Raw genomic sequence first — 21,854 nt, 5'->3', positions numbered from 1 at the left:
TATCATAGTAAGCTTCAATTAATTGCTTTGTCTTGAAAGGAAGATATATTTTCATTTTGCAATGTGATTGGTAAGTAAAACATCAAGCGCATAAGTTGGAAAATAACACATGAAGATATTAAATCATGCTGTAGACATTGTATTTGAATGCAGTCAACCCTAACGAGGATGATCATATTCCTAGGAAATGACTGGTATCACAATTTTCCGTAACACAAAGCCATGTCATCGGCAATGCATCAAGAATTAATAGTTGAAAAATATTTTTTGTTTATTTATTTGGTTGCTTTTTCACACTTTATTTTGTAACTAAAATATTTGGATAGTGATCATTGAGGAGTGAAATTCCATGATCCAAATGGCTGTAAAGCAGAGGTCGCCTAGTACTGTTGCCTTCCAAAAAGAGACAAGTATCATTTGTTAAGGAATCCTACATTGAATAATAAGGATTCAAAATTGAGCCCTTAATATAACTTCAGACAAGGCACTATCCTTCATTGTTCTTGTGCCAGGCTAGCTGTCCAGTCAAAACTGAACAAGAAATACTTTTTTTAGATTATGAGGACACTCAGTCCTCGTTTATTGTAATTTAGAAATGCATGCATTAAAAAATGGTACAACGTTCCTCCAGAATGATATCACAAGAAAATACAGGACAAACCAAGACTAAAACTGACAAAACTACATAATTATAACATATAGTTACAACAGTGCAAAGCAATACCATAATTTGATAAAGAGCAGACCATGGGCACGGTAAAAAAAAGTCTCAAAATCCCAATAGACTCATCATCTCACGCAGGCGGCAGAAGGGAGAAGCACCCCCTGCCGCAAACCTCCAAGCGCCACCAACTTGCCGATGCAGCACCATTGGAAGCACCCGACCGCAGCGGATTCTGAGTCCGTCGGAAAACTTCGAGCCTCTGACCAGCCCCTCTAACACAGCCTCTCTGAGCACCATCCTCTGCCGAGCACTTCAACCCCGCCCCGGCCGCTGAGCAACAAGCAAAGCCGAGGACTCGGGGCCTTCTCCTCCGGAGATTCTGGATCACACAGTAGCAGCAGCAGCGAAGCAGGCTTTTCAGAAGTTTCACCAGATGTTCCTCCGTGCTTTCACGTCTGTCTCCATCAAATCAGGACTGTGCACAGCACCTACTTGACAAATAACAGACATCACCACCGGAGTGACCACAAATAAACTTTTGATAGTTTATTTGAATTAATTGTATGAATTGCTTAATCTCACAGCCTCTGTCCACTGTTTATGATTATAAAAAAAGTTTCAATTCTTACACCATATCAATAATAGTGTGAAATGTTTCATGCCTCCTTAATTTACTAGGTAATTCAAACCATACATAAATTAAAGCATAGACTTTAAATAAAATTGTGGCATTTCTGGGCAAGAGAAATGGAATTGAAAAAAATGCATATATATTTTTTGTAAATGCAATAGTTTGCCAAAATCTGTAGGGGGTTGGGAGGGAGGTTAGATATCTTGGAAATGGAAGTGTCGGTGACCTTTGAAAACCCTCTACAGATGAGTAGGACGATTCAGCTCTTAGATAGGGCCAAATGTCATGCACTCAGCAATATCTGCAACATTAAATATGAAGTTATAGTGTTCTTAATTACTGTGGTAATCAGTCTGTGTGCGTGGAATTACGAATGCAAGTAGAAGTTTAAATTACTGGAATATGTTGGTAATACCACCAAATACCAAAATATTATAAGTTTTTCTTTCCCTCACTGCCCTGAGTTCCCTCTTTTTTTTCCTATATCATAGATTAATTCCACATTTTTGTTAGTATTGGAACTGACATTCAATTTCCTTGACATGTAGTCTCGGAGCAATGAATAATGACAATGAAGGAAAATAAGGCATGCTTATTGAAGAACTAATAGACGAGAGGGTGGGTTTATATTTTGTCATTTGCATTTGTCCTTGGTATACAAATATAGTTAAATATATTCATGTAGATTTGATGGAAGTAGAAAAATTGAAAATGAATGCCAACTTTTGAAATTAAATCTATTTCTGTTAATTGGTTTTAGAGAGTAGATTTGAGTCAGTTTTGTGAAGGAGTAATATTGGCAGCACTCTAGCATAAAATCTTTGCTCTAGACCAAGGGCCAAATATAAAACTTGAATATTAATATGCCCTTCTTATAGGTCAGCAGTCACCCAGTCAGCTGGATTTACACAAGAAAGTGCAGCAGGCTTTAATTTATTTCAGCAGTTATAAGCATTGGTCAATTATATAAAATGTATGAGAGATGACATAAGTTCAAAGCACTTTTTTTTCATAGTATATATACATTATACAACCTTGAGTTTCTTCTTACAGGCAGCCACAAAACAAAGAAACCCAAAAGAACCCATTTTTTAAAAAAAGACCATCAAATACCTAATGTGCTGAGAGAAAAAAAATGCAAGCAATAAATGCAAGCAAATAGCATTTTGAACTGAAGTCCACAAAGGGAGTTTGTCCATGGACCCTTGCTTCAGCGCAAAGTGGAGCAGTGAGCTGAACTGGCCTGTCCCTCGCCTCTGGCCCCGACACCCTGACCTTTCCAATTTGGCCCAGTGCCTAAATTGTTATCCAAACATCGGGTTCAGTCACCTGGATACACTCTGTCTGGACACCCCCCCCCCCCCCCCGCCATCTCAGTTCGGCCTGTACCCAACCTTTCCAATTCATCCTGGTGCTGAAATCATTGCCCAAATGTCAGGTTCATTCACTTCAATGCACTCTGGAGCCTGGACCTCGCTGCCTTGACTTGACTTGTACCTGACTTCTGATCTTTGCCTGGCACTCAATCAAACCTCAGGTCTTCCTCACTCTCAGCGACAGGTGCACTGTCTCGATGGTCTAACACATTGAGTTGCCTCTAAGTCCAAAGGGAAGTTGCAGACTATTACTTGTGATTGTTTGCCAGAAAAAGCGTGATTAGCAAAATACTGAGTTCTTTTCCTTGTTTCATTGGCCACCAGCCAAAAGTTGCTGAGATAGAGAGAGGGGTTTAGATGGAGTGGAGTTTGCTAGGTCTGTTCAGGAAGGTTTCTCGACATGCTATGTATATAAGCCTACAAGAGGAGAGGCTGTACTTGATCTGGTATTAGGAAATGAACCTGGTCAGGTGTCAGGTCTCTCAGTAGGAGAGCATTTTAGAGATAGTGATCACAATTCTATCTCCTTTACCATAGCATTGGAGAGGGATAGATAGATAGATATACTTTATTGATCCCGAGGGAAATTGGGTTTCGTTACAGCTATACCAACCAAGAATAGAGCGTAAATATAGCAATACAAAAACCACAAACAATCAGACAACAATATGCAAACTATGCCAGATGGAAATAAGTCCAGGACCAGCCTATTGGCTCAGGGTGTCTGGACCTCCACAGGAGGAGCTGCAAAGTTCGATGGCCACAGGTAGGAACAACCTCCCATGACGCCCAGTGTTGTATCTCGGTGGAATGTGGCCGGAGTCCAACAGCAAAAAGTTCAATATCCGGTCTACAAACACATTCCTCAATCGTAATATGACCAGGATTGCACCATCTGTTGATAACCAGAACAGCAAGCCCCCAACTCCTTTACGCTTACCGCTCTCAGTGCACTTCCGGTCAGCCTGAACGGTCTAGAAGCCCTCCATGGAAAAGTTTTGGTCAGGTATGTCCTCGTGCAGCCCCGTTTCAGTGAAACACATAACACTGCACTCCTGAAACGTTCTCTGACTCCTGGCTAGCGCCGTCAACTCGTCCATTTTATTACCCATCTAACTCCTCTTCTCCATAAGTCTCTGTTGTCTTGACCCGGTCCTCTTTCCTCGCCTTTGTGATCCCCCTCTGTGTGTTTTCCTCCAGATTTCAGCAGGGGTGTCCGCTGCTCTGTTCGCTAAACCAGCTGGCGTAAGCACAATCAGCTGGTCCCTGGAATAAACAATGTAACCATACTGCTGCCCCGCTAATGAGACATGTCCGAATGTAACTATTTCCAGCGCTAAAAACCCAAATAAAACTCTCTCCACCAGCATGTTAAAGAGGGTGCAGCTTCAACGTGTTACCATGAAAAAAATACAACAAATAACGTAAGCTAAAAAAATAAGCAAACTAGTCGGAATGGCTGTAACAGGCTGCATGCATGACCGGTGCATATGCACAGGAACAGACAAGTTAGGGAAATATTTCATTGGAGTAAGGGGAAATATGAGGCTATCAGTCAGGAACTTGGAAGAATAAATTGGAAACAGATGTTCTCAAGGAAATATACGGAAGAAACGTGGCAAATGTTTAAGGGATATTTGCATGGGGTTTGCGTAGATACGTTCCAGTGAGACAGGGAAAGGATGGTAGGGTGAAGGAACTGTGGTGTACAAAGGCTGTTGTAAATCTAGTCAAGAAGAAAAGAAGAGCTTATGAAAGGTTAAAAAAACTAGGTAATGATAGAGATCTAGAAGATTATAAAGCTAGCAGGAAGGCGCTTAAGAATGAAATTAGGAGAGCCAGAAGGGGCCATGAGAACGCCTTGGTGGACAGGATTAAGGAAAAGCCCAAGGCATTCTACAAGTATGTGAAGAGCAAGAGGATAAGACGTGAGAGACTACAGTCGGCCCTCCTTATCTGTGAGTTCTGCATGCGCGAATTCAACCAACTGCGAATCGGGAAAACCTGAAAGTTCTCTCTCCAGCACTCGTCGTTCAGGCATTGTTCGCTTCGCGTCTCGTTCGGTCGCTACTTTGTTTCTGTGAAAAAATGGCTCCTAAAAAGCAATTACCTGGTCAAAGCAATTCCTCAAAGGCTCAGAGGGAGCGTAAAGTGCTATCTCTCACCGAGAAATTAGAAATATTAGATCTTTTGAAAAGTGGCATGTCACATTCCGAAGTGGGCTGTAAGGTCGGTAAGAACAAATGGAGCATTCGCACTATAAAGCAGAAAGAAGCTGAAATTTGTGAAAGTGTTAGTGCTAGGGATGGCTGGCTAGCTATGTAAAGTGCTACAGCCTCAGGAACTTAAAGATCACAGGAGAATTGGCATCCAGCGTTCCCAGAAGAGCTACGATGGTTGCGTCTGTACTGAACATGTACAGACTTTTTTTCTTGTCATTATTCCCTAAACAATACAGTATAACAACTATTTACATAGCACTTACATTGTATTAAGTATTATAAGTCAACGGAACAGAAACACTGAGTACGGTGGGTCCTGTGCTGCCCTGGGTCCTAAAGTCCACCCGCACTGAGCCAGGTTAAATAAGGGACTTGAGCATCTGCGTTTTTTGGTATCCGCGGGGGGGTCTCGGAACCAATCCCTCGCGAATAAGGAGGGCCGACTGTAGGACCAATCGAGTGTAACAGTGGGAAAGTGTGCATGGAAACGGAGGAGATGGCAGAGGTACTTAATGAATACTTTGCTTCAGTATGCACTGTGGAAAAGAATCTTGGTGATCGTAGGGATGACTTGCAGTGGACTGAAAAGCTTGAGCATGTAGATATTAAGAAAGAGGATGTGCTGGTGCTTTTGGAAAGCATCAAGTTGGATAAGTCACCGGGACCGAATGGGATGTACCCCAGGCTACTGTGGGAAGCAAGGGAGGAGATTGCTGAGCCTCTGGCAATGATCTTTGCATCATCAATGAGGACGGGAGAGGTTCCGGAGGATTGGAGGGTTGCGGATGTCGTTTCATTATTCAGTAAAGGGAGTAGGGATAGCCTGGGAAATTATAGACCAATGAGTCTTACTTCAGTGGTTGGTAAGTTGATGGAGAAGATCCTGAAAGGCAGGATTTATGAACATTTGGAGAGGCATAATATGATTAGGAATAGTCAGCATGGCTTTGTCAAAGGCAGGTCATGCCTTACAAGCCAGATTGAATTTTTTGAGGATGTGACTAAACACATTGATGAAGGTAGAACCGTAGATGTAGTGTATATGGATATCAGCAAGGCATTTGATAAGGTAGCTCATGCAAGGCTTATTGAGAAAGTAAGGAGACATGGGATCTAAGGGGACATTGCTTTGTGGATCCAGAACTGGCTTGCCCACAGAAGGCAAAGAGTGGTTGTAGATGGGTCATATTCTGCATGGAGGCTGGTGACCGGTGGTGTACATCAGGGTTCTGTTCTGGGACCCCTACTCTTTGTGATTTTTATAAATGACCTGGATGAAGAAGTGGAGGGATGGGTTGGTAAATTTGCTGATGACACAAAGGTTGGCGATGTGGATAGTGTGGAGGGCTGTCAGAGGTTACAGCAGGACGATGATGGGATGCAAAACTGGACTGAGAAGTGGCAGATGGCGTTCAATCTAGATAAGTGTGAGGTGGTTCATTTTGGTAGGTCAAGTATGATGGCAGGATTTAGCATTAATGGTAAGACTCTTGGCAGTGTGGAGGATCAGAGGGATCTTAGGGTCTGAGTCCATAGGATACTCAAAGCTGCTACGTAGGTTGACTCTGGTTAAGAAGGCATACGGAGCGTTGGCCTTCATCAATCGTGTGATTGAGTTTAAGAGTCGAGAGGTAATGTTGCAGCTATATAGGACCCTGGTCAATCCCCACTTGGAGTACCGTGCTCAGTTCTAGTCGCCTCGTTACAGGAAGGACGTGGAAACCATAGAAAGGGTACAGAGGAGATTTACAAGGATGTTGCCTGAATTGGGGAGCATAGGTTGGGTGAACTCAGCCTTTTCTCCTTGGAGCAACGGAGGATCAGAGGTGACTGATAGATGTGTACAAGATAATGAGAGGCGTTGATCGTGTGGATAGTCAGAGGGTTTTCCCCAGGGCTGAAATGGCTAACACGAGAGGGCATAGTTTTAAGGTACTTGGAAGTTGGTACAGATGATGTCGGGGTAAGTTTTTACGCAGAGAGTGGTGAGTGCATGGAATGGGCTGCCAGCGGCGGTGGTGGAGGTGGAAACGATAGGGTCTTTTAAGAGACTCCTAGATAAATACATGGAGCTTAGAAAAATAGAGAGCTATGGATAAGCCTAGATAGTTCTAAGGTAAGAACGTGTTCGGCACAGCTTTGTGGGCCGAAGGGCCTGTATTGTGCTGTAGGTTTAATGTGTTTCTATTCACCAGCACCATCTTAAACCAGAATTACTTCAAATTGTTCAACAACAAAAGTTTTAAAATCATCCATCACAAGCTATTTACAGTCATAAAAATTAAACCAAAATTATTGATATTTCCCACTGACATTCAAGTAAACTAGAAATAAACTTTAAGAGCAGTTGTAGTTTGGTTTTTGATGCTTCAGGTGTAGAACAAGGGTTTTCTCTGACTTATGAATCAAAAAGAGTGATAAACCATTAATGTAAGTAAGAACGCAATCAAATTTATTTACATAGTATTTTGCTGAAGTCTGAAATATTTTGCTCCAACTACTGTTTGTCTTGGTGCCTATTTAAAGGCAACCTTTTCAAAGGAATTAAGGATTCAAAATGTCTCATTATCTACTGTCTTGGAATGGAATTTTATCATAGCATACATTACAATAGCCAGTGAGTTCAATATTGTAGTCTAATCTTGTGAATAAAATAATTTTTCTTATTTTCATTTCATGATTCATAATTTGGTTCTTTTTCTTTCCATTTTTATCATCTGTGTCATGCTTGTGGTTTGTTCTAATTTAGACTGTGAAGGCAGACAGAAGTCAAGCTCGTTTGCAATTACACCCCAATGTTTTGACTGTTTGTGATTACTAGAATCTCCTTGTACCTTGGTTGTATTGCAGTAATTAATATGTGATGAATTAAGTCACTCTGAAAATAAACAGTTTCTAAAATTAAAGCAGCCTATAAATGTATCTCTTGTCTAAAACACACAACTGTGATTAAAAATATGTGGTCTCTGCTTGTACCAGCATTTATTTTTTTGACCCTGTTTATCAAAATAGTTCTGGTTATTCTTCACATGCTATCATTTTGATAATCTTGCCAAATATCTGTTTATGCAAGTGAACTATTACTAAGTTAGACCTTTGTCCTACTGCTTAACGTGATCAGTTAAGCAGGGAACATAATAGTTGTCATTTCTAGGAGCTCTTTTAATTTTTACTTTGAATTATTTCACAGGCAGTTGGAGCGGACCCAGCCAATCATGGGAATTATCATAGACCACTTTGTAGATCGTCCCTATAGTGGATCATCACCACTGCACCCATGTAACTACAGGTGGGACAGTAACAATAGTCATTAAGTATAAAGTGTACATTGATAACTGTATTGTAGAATTAAGGTTTAGGTAGTTTATTGAAATTGCCAGTCAAGTCCATTCTGAAAGATAACATTGTAGCTTAGTTTTACGTCAAAGTCTTCCGGAGAGGTTGTCACTGATGGTCTTGGAGAGCCTCCTGATTTGTATGGTGCGATGCTATGGTGTGTTACTCTGTTTCACACCAGTGCTGTATTTGATACCAGTTCAGGATGGCACAGTAGCATAGTGGTTAGCACAACGCTTTACAGTACGAGCAACCTGGGTTCAATTCCCGCTATTGCCCGTAAGGAGTTTGTACTTTCTTCCTGTGATTGTGGGTTTCTGACAGGTGCTCCAATTTCCTGTATTGTTTGATAGGTTAATTGGTCATTATAAATTGTCCCATGATTAGGCTGGTATTAAATTGGGGGCATTGTTGGCCTGCATGGCTCAAAAAGACCTATTCTGCACTGTATCTCAATAAATAATTTTCCATAATTTTATTTATCATTTCCGAATTTACAATGTTAAGGTATTTGAAAAGCAGAATGAAGACAATTCATCATTGTTTTCTTATCAAATTCATTTCATCTTTCATGCTCTTGTTTCACACATTTCTTGCTTTTAGCATTAAGAATGTACATAATTCTAAGACCACCATTTGGAAAAAAAAATTCCAGTGTCTAAAGCATGCTACATAAATGCATTCAGAAATAGAAAGCAAGCAACTGCTAAGACTATTAAACAAAGCCAGTTATGGTAAGATCAACAGCTTTCATGTAAAATTGTCCAATCCTGTGATTTAAGGAGAGGTTATTCTTCTTAGCTGTACACTCTCTGTGCTTGCACACGTACACTCTCTCCTCTCTCTGCGCAGATAGGCTCTCCATAGTCCATAGGGATTTCAGTATTCCACAGGCACATCATGTAACATCTTTATAAAACAATGGTTAGCCCTTATGTGGATTACTGTGTACAGTTCTAATTGCCACACTGTATGAATGATGTGACTGTACTGGAGAAGGTGCAATAAGATTCACCTGGATGGTATTTGGTTTGGAGTGTTTCAGTTATAAGTAGAGACTGGATAGGTTGGGTTTTTCTTCCCTGGAGAGAAGGTGGCTAAGGAGTGACCTGTTAGAGGTCTATAAAATAATGATGGAGATAGGGTAGATAGTAAAAATCTTAGTCCCTTGGTGGGGGTGGGGGGGATCTGATTTAAACTGAGATGTAAGCAGAGGGAGAATTGGAAATGCTTTCAAGTAAATTGTACAGTTCACTTATTTAAGATGTCCCTTACATGTCCTCTTAGCAGAGATAAACACCACTACTTCAGTCAAGTGTATCCTTAAACTTTGCTCTTTGTACATTTCAGTCCTATCTCCAACAATATCTTTGTGCTTGTCACAACGCAGCTTTCTAGACTCAACACTGAGTTTGACAGTCATGATAATTATCATTTTTGGCATTTTTATGTGAGCTTTCCAGATTGCTGAGCCTCTGGCAATGATCTTTGCATCATCGATGGGGACGGGAGAGATTCCGGAGGATTGGAGGGTTGCAGATATTGTTCCCTTATTCAAGAAAGGGAGTAGAGATAGCCCAGGGAATTATAGACCACTGAGATTTACTTCAGTGGTTGGTAAGTTGGTGGAAAAGATCCTGACAGGCAGGAGTTATGAACATTTGGAGAGGCATAATATGATTAGGAATAGTGAGCATGGCTTTGTCAAAGGCAGGTCGTGCCTTATGAGCCAGATTGAATTTTTTGAGAATGTGACTAAACACATTGATGAAGGAAGAGCTGTAGCGTATGTGGATTTCAGCAGGGCATTTGATAAGGTACCCATGCAAGCCTGGATGAGAAGGTAAGGAGGCATGGGATCCAAGGGGATCTTGCTTTGTGGATCCAGAACTGGCTTGCTCACAGAAGGCAAAGGTGGGCTGTAGACGGGTCATATTCTGCATAGAGGCCGGTGACCAGTGGTGTGCCTCAGGGATCTGTTCTGGGACCCCTACTCTTCATAATTTTTATAAGTGACCTGGATGAAGAAGTGGAGGGATGGGTTAGTAAATTTGCTGATGACACAATGGTTTGGGGTGTTGTGGATAGTATGGAGGGCCATCACAGGTTACAGCATGACATCGATAGGATGCAAAACTGAGCTGAGAAGTGGCAGATAGGTTGAACCCAGATAAGTGTGAGGTGGTTCATTTTGGTAGGTCAAATATAATGGCAGAATATAGTATTAAAGGTAAGACTCGGCAGTGTGGAGGATCAGAAGGATTTTGAGGTCTGAGTCCATAGGACACTCAAAGCTGCTGCGCAGGTTGACTCTGTGGTTAAGAAGGCATAGGGTGCATTGGCCTTCATCAACCATGGAATTGAGTTTAAGAGCTGAGGGGGAATGTTGCAGCTATATAGGACCCTGATCAGACCCCACTTGGAGTACTGTGCTCAGTTCTGGTCACCTCACAATAGCAAGGATGTGGAAACTATAGAAAGGGTGCAGTGAAGATTTACAAAGATGTCACCTGGATTGGGGAGCATGCCATATGAGAATAGGTTGAGTGAAATGAGCCTATTCTCCTTGGAGCGGCAGAGGATGAGAGGTGAACTGATAGAGATGTATAAGATGATGAGAAGCATTGATTGTGTGGATAGTCAGAGGCTTTTTCTTGGGGCTGAAATGGCTAACACGAAAGGGCACAGTTTTAAGGTGCTTGGAAGTAGGTACAGAGAAGATGTCAGGGAAAAGTTTTTTACGCAGAAAGTGGTGAGTGTGTGGAATGGGCTGCCGGCAACAGTGGTGGAGGCAGATACGATAGGGTCTTTTAAGAAACTCCTGGATAGGTACATGGTGCTTAGAAAAATAGAGGGCTGTGGGTTACCCTAGGTAATTTCTAAAGTAAGTACGTGTTAGGCACAGCATTGTCACCCGAAGGGCCTGTATTGTGCTGTAGGTTTTTCTTTGTTTCTATGTTTCTAATTTACTCTGTGTTCTTGGTTCTAATTTACTCTATGTTCTTGGCCATAATTTCAGAAAAATTCTCCATGTGCAGCTTCTTCATGCCTACCTTTTGTTCCCTGTTAGCATCAGTGTTAGCAAATGTTAATCTGGATTCTCTTCCAATATGTGTGATCTGACTTACTGAATATTTACAGCACCTCCTGTTTTTTTTATATTTTTAGTACCAGCTTTCAAATTGCCTTATTGCCTCTTTTAATGTTCATTATTCAGCCTTATTTAACCCCAAGTCCCATTCTCTATGTTTTAATACATTTATTTCATACTAAAGTTCAAAAAATATTTAATGTCAAAGTACATAAGCACTGAGATTCCTTTTCTTGTGGTCGGTCATTCACAGCAAGTGCAAAGAAACACAATAGAATCAATCAAAGACTGCAGACAACAAGGTGGAGAAACAACCAGTGTGCAAAAGACAACAAACTGCAAAAACTAAAGTAAAATAGCAGTAATAATGATAAATAAACAATAAATATCGAGAACTTGATATGAAGAGTCCTTGAAAGTGAGGTTGTGTTCAGTTCAACGTTGGTGTGATTCAGATTTCAATCTGAAACATTAAAACTCTTCCTCCTGTCTACAGATGGTGACTTTTCAGCTGAACCTTTTTTGTTTATATTTCAGATTTCCAGCATTTCTATTCTTGTCCACTGTCCGTATCAAGGACATTTTATTCCCTTAAGATTTTCAGTTGCAAACTACTGATTGTGTGTTTCAAGCTGAATCTTTACATCCATATATTGGCCAGCATCCATGTGCTCAGTCCCTATAGTTCTCTAAACTACACTTGTTTATCATTCCTTTTCATCCTGTGCATTGGTTTCCAATCCCACACTTTGAAAATCCTGCTTTTGGCCTTTTTCTTTTTTGCCTGGAGAAATGTGTACATTTCTCACTTGCACATTTCCCACATTGTCTTTGTGGATTCAATCCACTTCGTCCAATGAGCTCCATCTTCTTGTTTTTGAATTTGCCAAATTCTATTTGCACTATTCTAACATTATTCATTTAACTTGACAGAACCTTATGTCCATTTATGCTGTTTTAATGTAACTGCATGTTTTTCCACTTGAAAGATGCACCATAACTCCAAGTTGTCGGTGTTTTTGGCTGAGTTCAATACTGGTACTACTTTGTAGTAGCTAACTATAATAATCCTTCAGGATTCCTACTTGGTCCTACATTTGCCAGTGCTGCATTGATTAAACAAGAGGTAATATATTCCTTTCCCTGTATGTCTGAAGCTTGAAATTTTCGGTGAACACAGGAGCACCACTTACACAGTTTCCAAGCCCACCACCATCTCCACCCACCTCCATTCTCCCAATATCTAGGTGAGATTCAGGGTTACATAACTGAATTTGATAGATCAGAATACAAAATCGTGAGTATGAGCTATATTCTAATCAGTGTCAGTCTTCTCTGGAGAAGTCCTTGATCAAATTTGCTGACAGAAAGATTGCAGATGAGTGCAAGATACTCCTTCCAATTGATTGTTCTAGAATGTAGGATTCTTGGGACAAAGGACTGCTGTGATCTAACCCAAAGGACAAATGACTTTCATATACACAAAGATGTATCATGAGAAATTATTAACTTCTCCTCTACATGGGAAACCTTGCTACCCTTCTTCACGTTACTGCCTGGGGCTAAGTGGAGAAACTACCCTTCTTCACGTTACTGCCTGGGGCTAAGTGGAGAAAGTCTCTGACAAGGTTGGCACACTATTCCAGATTTTGCTGTTCCTGTTACAGGTTATTTTAGGTCTGCTTTCAATTTGTCCATCCACATCTGTGAAATGTAATGCCAATATTCCATGCTGTAGTAGGTCTACTTCACTGGGTTAAGACATTTAAGATTTTTGCATAGGTATGATGCTACATTGGAGTCCTAGAGTTGTACAGCATAGAAACCGGCCTTTCAACGTGCCATGTTTTGGTCAACCACCATGTCTACCTATACTAATCCTGCTTGTCTGCATTACTTCCACATTACTCAATGCATTGCTCTTTCAAGTACCTCACCAAATGTCCCTTAACTGTTGTTGTTCCTGCCTCTCGGAGATGTGTACCACAGTTCCCCTAGGATCATTCAGAGTGCAAAGTGTGTTGCAGTATCTCAGATATCGTAAACTTCACAGCAGACTTGTGACTTATATTGAAGTCTTCAGGAAATTGTTCTTATCAAAGGCATACTAGCTCTTAAGTAAATTTACTGAGAGGGCTTCAATACCTCATGTTTTAGGATGGACAGAAATAACGGTTGACTATTCTCCACACACTGGAATGCCATATATGAATTTTTTTCTTCCTTTTCCCAGTCTTCCCCATAAAAGGTATGGGACTGAAAGATAGGAGTTCAATGGATTGATTGTAGTCACCCTGTTCCCCATTGATTTTTCAACTATCTAGTCAAGAACCATTATCACTTTACATATAAGCAGAATTTCAATTTGTAAAACTCCTTTGGTTTCAGCTCATGAACCAATTGGTTTTGTAGAGACCCGTTTAGTTCAACCACTATATTGTCAGTGACAAATGGATAATAATTTCCAAATTATAAATCAGTTTTACTGCCTAGTTCTTGTTGCTCTGAGAGGTAACAAAATAGCTTGCAAAAATATTGAAACATCAGCCCCGAAGAATAGAGCAGGCATGATAGCTATCAATACTGAAACTGGCAGATTGTTTTATAGCTGCCTCGCAGTACAGGGAGAAACCAGATGTTCTTTCTGCTGTTCTAAAATTCATTAATCTTTTTGCTAGTTTGTTTTACATAGATAATAGAAACAAATAACATTGTCGCCACACAGCTCCTTTGACTTGGATGTCTTGGGCATTGTCTGATGGAGTTCCCGCAATCTTCCTGTGATTGCATGGGGCTTCCTGGTGGATTCTAATTTCTTGCAACATCCCAAATACAAGCTGTCAGATTAAATGCTCACTGTAAATTGCTGCTAGTCTAGGTGGGTAGCAGGAGAAACAGAGGGGAATTGATGGGCATGTGAGAGAGAACCGGTTGTAAGGAGATAAATGAAGAAGTGAGACTGATGATAATGCTTTGAGAACTGGTGTAGATCTGATGGGTCAAATGGCATCCTTCTATGTTGCAAGAAAACGTGAGTAATATGATAGTCACATGAGCGATAGAGACTACCATATTACTTTGTCAACCAGAAATTCTCCTCGCATTGTATCTTAGTTTCTTTGAAGTTGTATTGTTGTAATTTTTAAATTCTGATTTAGCATGTGAATATTTAATGTGAACAGCATTCTTTAATGTCGCCTCTACTTAAGGTTCTGGGATACGGTTTAACAAGATTACGTTCCAAGTAAACATGACTAATGAAAGTTTGGGTTTGACACCTAAACAGTGTCTTTACTTCAAATGTGCAGTGCAATGGGAAACCAAGCACTGAGCAAACTCATTAAATACATGAGAAAATCTGCAAATGCTGGAAATCCAAAGCAACATACGCACAATGCTAAAAGAACTCCAGCACAGTGTGTGTTGCTTTGGAGCCTGGCCTGCTGAGTTCCTCCAGCATTTTGTGTGTGTTGCTCATATTAAATAATTTAGGGTACAATGTCATCAAAACAAAAAGCATTGTTTTATGAAATATGAAATTGTAATCTGTCCACTAGAACTGGCTAAGAACCTGCATTTTCAGGCTATGTGCTTCAGTTACATTCACATGGAATTCTGAACTCCCATCCTGAAGACTTTGAAGCTTGTATTATATTGCACGTCAAAGCACTGAAATAACAATCAGTTTAGAAAAATCCTCTCACCGTGATGGTATGATATTGCCGTGATATGTTGGGGTAAATAAGAATAAGCTTTATCTACACACTGTATGGTTTCGAAAATAAAATTGAACAAAATGCATGAAGTAGATCAAAATATTTCTTGCTGGCCCCTGCAGGACATCTAATGAAGAGGATACAGGGACTTTTCCGTCTGTAGAAGATTCTCAGGAAGTGTGCACGACCTCTTTCTCCACTTCCCCTCCCTCACAGGTAAGAAATATGAACCATCCTTAACATACTTTGTGGATTTTCTTGGTAGTACACTTCGATTGAACTCATAACCTTCCCATGTGATGGTTCATGAGCAGTGGTTAGTACTCTATAATTTATTGATTAGATATTTAATTACGGCAGCTGAAAGTATAGTAAATAGAGAAGTTACAAAAAAGGCCTTTATGTTGATCTGGCTATCTATGTTATCAGATTTCTACAAATGTAGGAGTATGTCTGAATCTAAAATCAACACAAACTTCATTTACAGTACTGATCAGGAATATGCACTGAACCCTCCGGAACTATTCACTGATAATTTTTAAACTACTTCACAGTTTCTGTAATTGGACAAAAAATGCATTAATATACGCCTTCAAGGAGCTGTGTGATCAGTGTTCAGTTTCCTAGAGATTATAGGTTAATTGCAAGTTCTGTGCAAGAGAGACTTCACCATTGACCCCAGATGGGAAAGCTAATATACCATCTCCAACTTGTATTCATTCTGTTCATGGGCATGATGTCCATTCAGTTTATCTGTAGATAACATCCTTACACTTCTGGTGTGAACAAATTCAGCTAGATACTGTGAAACATTTCCCTCCAAATTAAGGAATTTGTACATGTGGCAGTTGAGCAGCTACATGTACACTGTGACAATTCTTCAATGTTGCTTTAAACTATCAGTTTGACCTCCCACATTTAGTATTTTTTGGGAATATAGATTAGGTATTAAAGTAAAATTCAAAAATAATGAAAAATCTTAATCAATTAAAATTATGATTAACATATCAGCATGAAAGGACTGATTATGATGATCTGTTATTAGTAGGGAACTAGATGAGGAGTCAGAAATAAGCTACTTGCTTGTCAGTGCTGGACAGCTGGGCTAGTGAGCCAACATTGTGGGATCGATCCATTCTTAGTGTTGGGAGGGAACCCGCAGCTATCGATGAAGAAGGACAAAGAACAGAGGTTGATAATTGGGATGGATGTTGCAGGAGTATTTTGCGTGTTGAGCTGATCTCCAGTCTAACCAGAGTGAGGCTGAAGTTTGTGAGTGAGAAGGATGGTGAGCTTTTGTGAAGAGGGGGGTGCTATTGAGTTGAAGCTGAAATGGGAGGGAGACTCCAATTGGAAATGGATGGGTGAGACAGCCCCAAAAGGGAAGTGTCTGATAGTTAGGTTGAGGTTAAAGATAAAAAGTTTACTTGCCCTCTGCCAAGTAACCTAACCTTAAGCTTAATGCTGAAAGGGGTGCTACAATCAATCTTGGCTTGCAGAGCATGGAGGAAAAATGTTGATTAGAAGATATGCTGCTAATTATTATTCACTGACCTCCACTGCCTGAATAGAATAAAACTCAGAGGCCCTACTTGTTGGTAAATCTTGCTGTATAGTTTCACACATGGAATGTGATCCTTGACACTTGTAAGATCACAGTATAGTGAGTCACCAAGTTGTTAAGGAGAAAACTAAAGGGAAGCAAAGTGAACTTTGTATGTTTAAAATCTGAAAATATCCATATGGTCATCATTGGAGCTTTGGTGAGCAGTTGGGCAATGATTTGATCACTGAAATAAATTAAATTAGGTCAAATTGTAGTTATGTTCAGTACCAAATTGCATCAGTGTGAGTACATATTAAAAATGTCTTTTTTCAAATATTGTTCACATTGTATATCAAAGTTGATATTTTTGAAATCTGACCTTTTTTTCTCTCTAAGTTCTGTTTTCCTTTTCTCTTTCTTTCTTCTCTTTTGTGTTTGTCTATGTTTGTGTATAGTGTGTGTTTACTATTAGTAAGACACATTTTCAGACTCCCAGGCCAGTGATAATGGACACACTGAAGGTCCCCATGCTAGGTTTGACCTTTACGCATCAAGTGAGTTTACATATTGTACGAATCGATAAAGACTTGCAAATTTCAACGTAACACCTACCAATTGAATAGACATCTGTCAGGAGAAGGGAAAATGCTTTGATTTATTTTTTAAAGGTAATAGAATACAAGGATGGGGCAGAGTCAACAAGAGTTTATGAAATGGAAATTATATTTGACAAGTCTGTCAAAAATGAGTTGTAATTAGTGTAAATGATATGAGTGATCCTGTGGGCGGTGTATTTGGGCTTTGAAAGGTCCCTTAATAGAGTGCCACACAGGAGGTGATTCAATAAAATTAATGCAAGTTGGATTTTGGTGATAGACAAGCATAAATTGAGAATAGTTAACTGGGGGGGGGGGGGAGAACAGAAAACAGAAATAAATGGATAATTTTGAGAATGCTTGTCTATAGTGGAGTGCCACAGGAGTTGTGCTGTGTTCCCAACTGTTCACAATTCTTAGATGGTTAGACAAGGGTTCCAGGTATAATATATCTATGTGAGCCAGTGATACAAAACTGGGATTTAAACCAGAGTCATCATCTCTGTTGAACTAACATTCTGCTGGGATATTTTTATTTGACTATCGGTAGTTAAAATAAAGGGCAATATCCAGATAATGTTAACTGCTTATGCTATTGTGGGAAGCGAAGGCACTTGCAGGAAAAAAATAAGGTGCACACAGTTATCATTTTGCCATGTTTATTTACCTCTTAGCTTTTGCAAATTGAAATTGCAAAGGCATGACTCTGCTCTGTTCTCTCAGGTGAGGAAGGTGAATTTGGGAAAATTTTAGGTGATTGTTGAGGAAGGAAATTGGGAGGTGGTGGCTATTGAATAGCTATAAATATTAATAGAGTGCCTTCTGTTATTTCTAAGTTTTTATATTTTTCCCATTTTTGGGCATGTTCAGTTTTCATCTCTTTTGATTCCTACAGTTTATGATAATAGAATGTATAAGTATCTTCACTGCACAGATGTCTGAAGTTTTAATTGGAGAAAAAAATCTTATAACATGAACTGTCAACCTTGTTTGCTGCTTTATCTAGCTGTAGACATGTTTCCAAGCCAAATATAATCAGTGACTTTTATCAACCATTGAGCCTGTTATCCTACTCCTCTGTTGCAAGATGAACAAGTCTTGTATAAAAGCAATTGCACTGTGACACCTACTGCTCATTAATGTAATAAGTTCTTTAAAAACAGTAAGATAAATGATTTCGTAATTTTACATGTGATTCCAATTATTCCTTTAATATACCTGAGGTGATATATAATTATACCGCACAAATACATACCTGGAGCCATTTATCCTGGTTAACTGCTTAACAACTAAATAAAGACCATTGCATCTCAGACTTTAGTCTTGAGTATACCAGTGAATTCTGAATTATAAAACAAAAGTTTTTAAATATTAGCAATTCATATCCAAAATTGAAATTTGTGTGTAATGCTTCCTACGTTTGCACAATCATTCTATTAAGTAGTGCCAAACCAGTAAATAACTGAATAGTAATTTAAGCTTTCTCATAGTTTGGCTTCAGCCAACTCCAGGTTTGTACAAAGGGCTTGTATTTCTTCTCTCTGGATAAAATGATTTTGCCTACCGGGTGCTAATTGTGTACCTGGTGATGGAAATGTCTTATTCTTGGCACTGAAATAATTATTTATTGCTATCAGACAAACTGCATCCTGCTCCTTCAACTTGAAATAGAAATATATGTGGTCACTTGCAAAATGTTAAACTTGTTCAAATTAAAGTCTTTGAGATTTACTAGGACCTTGGAAATATTTATCTTTTATACGTGCTGTTGTCTAGTTTCTCTCAATTTTGTATTTTTATATGCACAGTGCAGAGCAAGAGAAAATAAATAAAACCCACTTAATGTTTTACATCAGAACGACTGGACATACAATGTGTGATGAACTATGGCAACAGTTTAACATTTTTTACATTATCTGTAGCATTATGAGGCAATTAATATGACAAGAAAAGTGTCATCATTTTCAACTTTGGAAGTCTGCACTAACAAGTATTTGTCCTGTAAGAAAAGACACATGCAGCATATATTCAATAAGAATACATCATGGCTTTGAAGAAAACTTGGAGATGATTGTGTTCCATACATCAAATGATGTGCGACACAGGAGCCTGCAGCTAGTGGTTTCCATGCAGCTTGGCCCTTGTCTTTCTTGGCAGTAGATTGTAGATTTGGGAGATGCCATTGGAATAGTCTGAGTGATCGGCTGCAAAGCATTCTATAGATGGTACTTACTACAGCCATCATGGGTTGGTGATGGAGAGAATGTCCAGACCAGCAAAGCCCAGTTGATTAGCATCCTATCAACCATCAGAGGCGATTGCCGATTGCGTCGCGTCTGATCTGGGCCGACATTTATGTGCCGGATGGCACCTAATTAATTAGCTTGTTTATTTCGGCTTTTTTCTTAAAGATATGTTGGGTGCGTTCCAGCCACCACTGCAGTGCTGCATTCTTTGCGGCAATGTATCGGACCGCAGCCCAGAGGTTGGGGACCACTGCTTTAGTCCTTTACCAGTTTGCTAATTCCATTGAATTTCCAGAGATGAGACACATTCCATTCTTTGAATTAACCAATAAGGGAGTCTCAATTCAAGTAATGTGATACCCACAACTGCAATGAAGTTCTTACAAAAGAAACTGCAAGCACTGGAAAACACTGAGCAATTACATGTACGTAGGAAATTATATAACAGTACAAACAAGCATAAGAAAGTTAAACTAAAGGAAAATAACAATTATACAGTCTAATCCAACACCCCGCCCCCCCCCCCCCCGATTCTCAATCACGCATTTAGAATCATAGCATCTGAAAATTCGGAGGCAGAAAATCTTCTCGTACTTGGGAAAGTTTTGATTATTTTGCACTTAACGTAAGTACAGATGTCCCCCGCTTTTCGAACGTTCACTTTACGAAACCTCACTGTTACGAAAGACCTACATTAGTAACATACATCAAAGTTGCTGGTGAACGCAGCAGGCCAGGCAGCATCTATAGGAAGAGGCGCAGTCGACGTTCGCTTTCAGAAGGTGTTTTCACTGTTACGAAAAGAAAATTCAGCGCGTGATAAAAGGCAGCACGTGCCACGAGCAGCCGCTCTCCCCTTGATTCGGAACGGCATTGCTTTAGCACGTGCCTGTGAGCAGCCGTTTGCAAGATGAGTTCTATGGTATCGGAAAAACCTAAAAGAGCTCGTAAGGGTGTTACACTTAGCGTAAAACTAGACATAATTAAGCGTTTTGATCATGGTGAATGAAGTAAGGACGACATGAGTTTGGCTTGTGGAAGCTGACGAACATGATGTCGAAGCAACACACATAAAAGTTGCTGGTGAACGCAGCAGGCCAGGCAGCATCTCTAGGAAGAGGTGCTGCCTGGCCTGCTGCGTTCACCAGCAACTTTTATGTGTGTTGCTTGAATTCCCAGCATCTGCAGAATTCCTGTTGTTTTTGTTGAACATGATGTTGAAGAGGTTTTGGCATCCCATCACCAAGAACTGACAGATGAAGAGCTGATGCATTTGAAAAAAAAGGGTAACAATCAAAACCGAATGAGTAATGATAAAGTATGACTTTAATTTTGAAAGGGTACGTCGGTTTAGGGGATATTTGCAGGATGGTTTGAGTCCTTATTAAAGAACTGTGTGATAGAAAAATGCGCGAGGCTCAGCAGTCAAGCAAGCCTTCCACATCAGCCTCAGCAGACGACGAACCTCGACCTTTGACATCAAGGCGGGCAGTCATAGGAGAAGATGAGCTGCCTGCTCTAATGGGAACAGATGACAAGATGACACCCCAGTGTCCCACCACCCTAGGCCACGGACAGATACCGATTCGCGGAGAATGCAAAGGTAGCCGGGAGGCACACAGCACATCTTTAAGAAAAAAGCCGAAATAAACATACTAATTAATTAGGTGCCGCTGACACGTAATTGTCGGCCCAGATCAGAGACGACGCAATCGGAAATCGGCACTGATCTGGGCCGACAATTACGGGTGGCACCTAATTAATTTGCATGTTTGTTTTGGCTTTTTTCTTAAAGATGTGCTGTGTACCTCCCGGCTACCGCTGGACCCCTGCGTTCTTCGCGGATCGGTATCATTGGTGGCCCGGAGGGTGGAGGCCACTGCACCACCCCAGCCTGCGACGACTCAGTCTAACACACCATCATCAGTGTGCTCAGCAAGCTGTCTTCCTGATTCCCGTAAGTGATACTACACTGTACATACATTATTTCTACTTTATATAGGCTGTGTATTTTTACGGGTTATTTGGTATGATTTGGCAGCTTTATAGCTTAAAGGTTACTGGAGAGAGTGTTCTTGCCAACAGCGCTTGCGTGAGATTTTTTGCCGATGGCGCTTGCGTGAGATTTTCGCTACGGAGAACAGTTCAGTAATGATTGTGGAAAAGTATTTCTACTTTATATAGGCTGTGTATTTATCATATCATTCCTGCTTTTACTATATGTTACTGTTATTTTAGGTTTTGTGTGTTATTTGGCATGATTTGGTAGGTTATTTTTGGGTCTGCGAATGCTCACAAAATTTTCCCATATAAATGAATGGTAATTGCTTCTTCGCTTTACGACATTTTGGCTTACGAACCGTTTCATAGGAACGCTCTACCTTCGGATGGCGGGGAAACCTGTAATGGAAATATCGAAGGTTGTTCATA

The 21,854-nt window shown here is 40.2% G+C and overlaps 1 protein-coding gene across 6 annotated transcripts in view; it reads left to right on the top strand.

Annotated features, from left to right (window-relative positions):
• The window catches only part of atg13 (ATG13 autophagy related 13 homolog (S. cerevisiae)), a 132,122-nt gene that overhangs the window by 61,651 nt on the left and 48,617 nt on the right, over positions 1 to 21,854 (top strand). For 4 of the 6 annotated variants that reach the window (XM_063062192.1, XM_063062196.1, XM_063062194.1 and 1 more), the window contains 3 exons: positions 8,084 to 8,182; positions 15,159 to 15,252; positions 17,038 to 17,136. In XM_063062192.1, coding sequence (XP_062918262.1) covers positions 8,084 to 8,182; positions 15,159 to 15,252; positions 17,038 to 17,136 — 292 coding nt within the window. The remainder of the gene's footprint in view (positions 1 to 8,083; positions 8,183 to 15,158; positions 15,253 to 17,037; positions 17,137 to 21,854) is intronic. The other 2 variants (XM_063062195.1, XM_063062193.1) reach the window with 1 other exon arrangement.

This window comes from Mobula hypostoma, chromosome 11 (genome assembly GCF_963921235.1).
Source record: "Mobula hypostoma chromosome 11, sMobHyp1.1, whole genome shotgun sequence".
Lineage (NCBI taxonomy): Eukaryota > Metazoa > Chordata > Chondrichthyes > Myliobatiformes > Myliobatidae > Mobula > Mobula hypostoma.
Note: the sequence above shows the minus strand (reverse complement) of the source record. Positions and strands in the feature narration are given on the sequence as shown.